The following is a 5000-nucleotide window of genomic DNA, read 5'->3' as shown; positions in this document are numbered from 1 at the left end:
ACGCAGTGCAATATCACATATCATTACATAAAGGACATAAAGGTACCCGTAGAGCTATGGACTGGGTAAATAAAGGGGCGACTGCGAGCAGCATTCTGAATTGTTATTGAAAGCGATCGTAAAATAAGAATGACTTTATTATTTAAAGAAAGAACGTACTTATACAAGTCATTTTAATCAGACATTTCTGTAAATATTCTGAGATGTAACATATAATACTGCTGGTGTCTGTATTATTATTATTATTATTATTATTATTATTATTATTATTATTATTATTATTATTTCAGTAGATGAAGCCTATTCACATGGAACAAGCACACCAAAGGGGTCACTGACTTGAAATTCTTTAAGTTTCCGAAGAATGCTGGTTTCAACCTCCCACCGCAGCAGACCCCACACTGCAACAGTAACTGATCACGATACAGAGCGACATTTTGAGTAGCATGCCACGACACTCACCACTATACCAGATATAAACAGCCAATAAACACACAAAATTGATGGTAGGGTTAAGATTTGGAAGATGGATAAACAAATGATGAAATGATATATGAAAATGATATAAAATTACTTTCTCTCTCTCTCTCTCTCTCTCTCTCTCTCTCTTTCCAAAACGCCATTCGCAAATCTGAAGTAGATGAACCACGAGAATCTTGCTTTCTAAGAGAAAGCTATTATTTTTTTCTTGGTATTTGAAGTATATGAACCAAGAGATTTTTGCTCTTTACGAGAAAGCTACCATTTTCTCCTTTGTATCTGAAGTCAATGAATCAAAAGTATCTTGCTTTCTAAGAGAAAGCTACTTTTCTTGTCTTCGTTCTTGTAGTAAATGAACCACGAAAATCTTACTTTCGAAGAGAAAGCTACTATTTTTTTCCCCTTTGTACTTGAAGTAAAACGAACCAGAGGATCTTGCTTTCTAAGAGAAAGCTACCACTTCTTCCTCTGTACTCACCGACTTGTCACTCTTCGTAGCGTGGACGATGCAAGTGAGAGTGGCTGTCTTGCCCAGGTACGCTGTGTAGGTGGGCGACATGGACGCGTCAAAATAGGGTTCTTCTTCTTCTTCTTCTTCTTCTTCTTCTTCTTCTTCTTCTTGTTCTTCTTCTTCTCCTCCTTCTTCTTCATCTTCTCCCTCTTCTCCTTCTCCCTTCTTCTTCTTCTCCCGCCGAGACGTTGCTGTAATCCTTCGTGCTGGTCTCTTCTACTTCTTCTTCTTCTCTCCAGTTCTCCAGTTCGTCTTCGTCCTCTTCCTCGGCGAGACTCGGGAAGTCCAAGGGCGTCAGCTTCGTCTTGCTACCGTCTAGAGGGTAGGCTCTGTCCACCTCGCTCGGGCCACCCGTGGCTGACATGGAGACGGCTCCTGAGGAAGAGGGGAAAAGTTGTTAGTTGACCTTTTTTCAGCAAACTGTGAAGATTCAGGCCTCGTTCTTTAGCATTAGGTAGGCCTTTGGAAAACGACCGGATCTTTCCTAGATCGTGACCCCCAAGGGTAAAATTTTAACCCGGTATGTATCCACCTGCGAGGTGTGCTCTGTACAAGGCCGTTGGGGATGACCGTAAAAACATATACAAAAGACTGTAAATATCATTAAGATAATGATCCCCAAGAAGTATTAGTCCTAGATAACGGCCCCTGAACTTTGTTGGGGGGTCACTGTCTAGGAAAGATCCAAATTACCTAACTACAGTCACTGCCATTTTCATTCTAGAATGACCAAATCAAGTATGAACCAGTGAACAAAACTTTCATTATGTTAGACACTAATTTGCACATACTTTCACTTCCCTTAAGGCCCTTACGTTCTAGAATATAGCCTACTTTCGCAACCTTTCAGTCTCCACTTTCTCCAGATGACCAAACCACCTAAAACCAATTAGACAATATTATTTTCACTACTTTATATCCCCAAAGTTCTCCCCTTTCGTTCCTAGTTATTTAGATAAAACAAAAACTACACATTCGACATCCACTGTTTTAACTTCTAATCTTGCCCTTGCTTCTGCTCATTTCAGATTTTTAGTTTTCTGTAAAAGAAAACTATTGAGAAGGCTTTGTCCGTCCGCACTTTTTCTGTCCGCCCTCAGATCTTAAAAACTACTGAGGCTAGAGGGCTGCAAATTGGTATGTTGATCATCCACCCTCCAATCATCAAACATACCAAATTGCAGCCTTCTATCCTCAGTATTTTTATTTTATTTAAGGTTAAAGTTAGTCATGATCGTTCGTCTGGCACCACTATAGGGTCGTGGCTGAGAGTTTCATGGCCCGCAGCTGAGAGTTTCATACAGCATTATACACGGTATAGAAAGCTTGACTGCACTGAAGAAACTTGGCTGCATTTTTTACTTGTTACTTTCAATCTTTTCCTCTTGCAGACACTTTCACCTTTTCATTAGGTTCTGCAGTTTCTCTTCATCATCACCAATATTCCGCAAACATCATCCGTGGATGCTTCCCTTCATCCGTAAGTATCTTATACGCCTCGGCCAGCCACTTCCTCACCCATCCACCACTTTAGTGTAGCTAATGACTTGTAGCCCAATTAATTCTTGGTGCATTCTATCGTTCATCAATTCAGAAGCTCTAATCATTCTCAATTTTATATTATACCCTTTCATTCTTGCACCAGTCAGACCTGTATCTTATCTATATTTTTTAACAACTATTCCAAATACTCTAGCAACGTATAACTGCATTCTCTTCAGACACCATCCCTCCATTTCACAGCTCTCAAGGTCCATTTGCTCATTACCGTTCCTCTCTGTATTTAGGTCCAAAAGGTATACCTTCTTTTTCTGTCGGGATTTTCAGATGTATTTTAAATATATCTTATAACATTTCGTTTGCTTTGTCTCTTGTACAGTGCTAATAATACAGAGCTACAAAGTCAAAGATATGTGAAGAAAATGGTGAGAGAGAGAGAGAGAGAGAGAGAGAGAGAGAGAGAGAGAGAGAGAGAGAGAGAGAGAGAGAGAGAGAGGTTATGCACGTCTCTGGCCCTGTGCTAATACCACAAAGGTAGAAAATCAGGAGAATGTGAACAAAAAGCTTTAAAAATTGCTGCAGAAAATCAAGACACTATCAGATTTCGGACTCCTTTCTATTAGAGAGAGAGAGAGAGAGAGAGAGAGAGAGAGAGAGAGAGAGAGAGTCATGCGTCTACGCTGCAGCGAGCTATCACTGATCCGGTATATGCAGTATATCTATCCAGTACGCGAAAGAGTTTGGGATCAGATTACGTCGGGTCCTTTCAGGAGTTCGTAATAAAATAAACCCAGTGCAAACTTTTGTTACATGTAATCACTGACAAAGTCAAACAAACTGATGAAACAGTTGTCAGAGTTTGTAATTAAATCAATTCGACCGTTACTCCTGAGTGCCAGGTTTTCTGTCGATGTTGGACACTGAGAGTATGCTGAGAAAAAAAAAAATAAATAAAAATATCGAGAAATCATATTATTGTTCATGAGACATCTTAAAATTATATGAAACAATCTTAAAATTATATATATATAACATATATATATATATATATATATATATATATATATATATATATATATATATATATATTTATTTATTTATTATACTTCTTGAGACATAAATTGTAACTTTGGTGACCTAAGTAGCCTCGATGGAGAAGGGTAGGCCTATAGGCCTAAGGTGACTACAACCTCATCTTGAAAGGTTTGTAGTTTTACAATAAGGAAACTTCATTTTTGGGTTATTATGTATAGCAGTGTGTGTGTAGTTTTACTGAGTACTACGTCTTAATAAAAAAAAAAAAAAACTCGCCAAATTTGGGGCTTTTTCTGATAATTCACACACACACACACACACACACACTGACTCTACACACACTCGTATATTTGAAGGGTGCCGTAACCCCTTCGTATTTTCAAATTCATTTTCATTACCCCTCAAAACAGGGTCAAATAAAGATGAAGCCCAATAACTGATACGGGTTAATTAAGTTTCCCCTCTGAATTGCGGGCATACAAAAAAGAAAACGGGCATACTAAAATATGTTACGTTACTGTAAGATATTTTAGCAAAACATATATAAATAATTACATTTTCTTTGAGAGATTACAAGCTTCTATACATCAAGAACAGTGTTATTAATTTAGAATTGAGAAAAAACAAACAAATGACATTATGGACTGACATAGCCATGCGTTCGTTCATAGGCTATCTCGTACACAGCCAATGGCTGAACACTATCATATTTTGGATGTTAGAATTCAATGGGGGTTGTGGCTACAATATTTCCTTCAATAGAGGTTGTAGCTACAATATTTCATTCAATGGAGGTTGTAGCTACAATACATGCTACAATGGAGGCTGTAGCTACAATACTTTCTTCAATGGGGGTTGTAGCTACAATATTTCCTTCAATAGAGGTTGTAGCTACAATACTTCCTTCAATGGAGGTTGTAGCTACAATGTTTCTTTCAATGGAGGTTGTAGCTACAATACTTCCGTCAATGGAGATTGTAGCTACAATATTTCATTCAATGCAGGTTGTAGCTACAATGCTTCTTCAATGGAAGTTGTAGCTACAACAATACTTCCGTCAATGGAGATTGTAGCTACAATATTTCATTCAATGGAGGTTGTAGCTACAATGTTTCCTTCAACGGAGCTTGTAACTACAATACTTCCGTCAATGGAGATTGTAGCTACAATATTTCATTCAATGCAGGTTGTAGTTACAACACTTCCCTCAATGGAGGTTGTAGTTACAATATTTCATTCAATGGAGGCTGTAGCTACAATTGTTCACTGCCTCACAAAAAATTAGGTGAATTTCAAGTCTTACAGTGTAGTGTACGACGAGAACCTTGCCCCCAACTTTGAACTAGGCAGCCAATACAGCCTCTAAGTTCGTGCAAAACTGAACTGGCACACGTAAGAATGTACCCCGCCACAATTTTATCGCGGATATTGGTGGCTAAATGCTAGTAAGATTCTGCAAAAGTTCATCGTTCTT

At 38.3% G+C, this 5000-nt stretch overlaps 1 protein-coding gene across 2 annotated transcripts in view; it reads right to left on the bottom strand.

The window, feature by feature from the left end:
* LOC136852984 (zwei Ig domain protein zig-8-like) overlaps positions 1 to 5000 on the bottom strand; it is a 208834-nt gene that overhangs the window by 22210 nt on the left and 181624 nt on the right. The window contains exon 1 of one of the 2 annotated variants that reach the window (XM_067128076.1): positions 959 to 1184. The exons of the other annotated variant lie outside the window; for it this stretch is intronic. Coding sequence (XP_066984177.1) covers positions 959 to 1039 — 81 coding nt within the window. The 5' untranslated portion in view covers positions 1040 to 1184. Of the gene's footprint in view, positions 1 to 958; positions 1185 to 5000 lie in introns of those variants that run through there. 2 annotated transcript variants of the gene reach the window in all.

This window comes from Macrobrachium rosenbergii, chromosome 26, assembly GCF_040412425.1.
Source record: "Macrobrachium rosenbergii isolate ZJJX-2024 chromosome 26, ASM4041242v1, whole genome shotgun sequence".
Classification (NCBI taxonomy): Eukaryota; Metazoa; Arthropoda; class Malacostraca; order Decapoda; family Palaemonidae; genus Macrobrachium; species Macrobrachium rosenbergii.
Note: the sequence above shows the minus strand (reverse complement) of the source record. Positions and strands in the feature narration are given on the sequence as shown.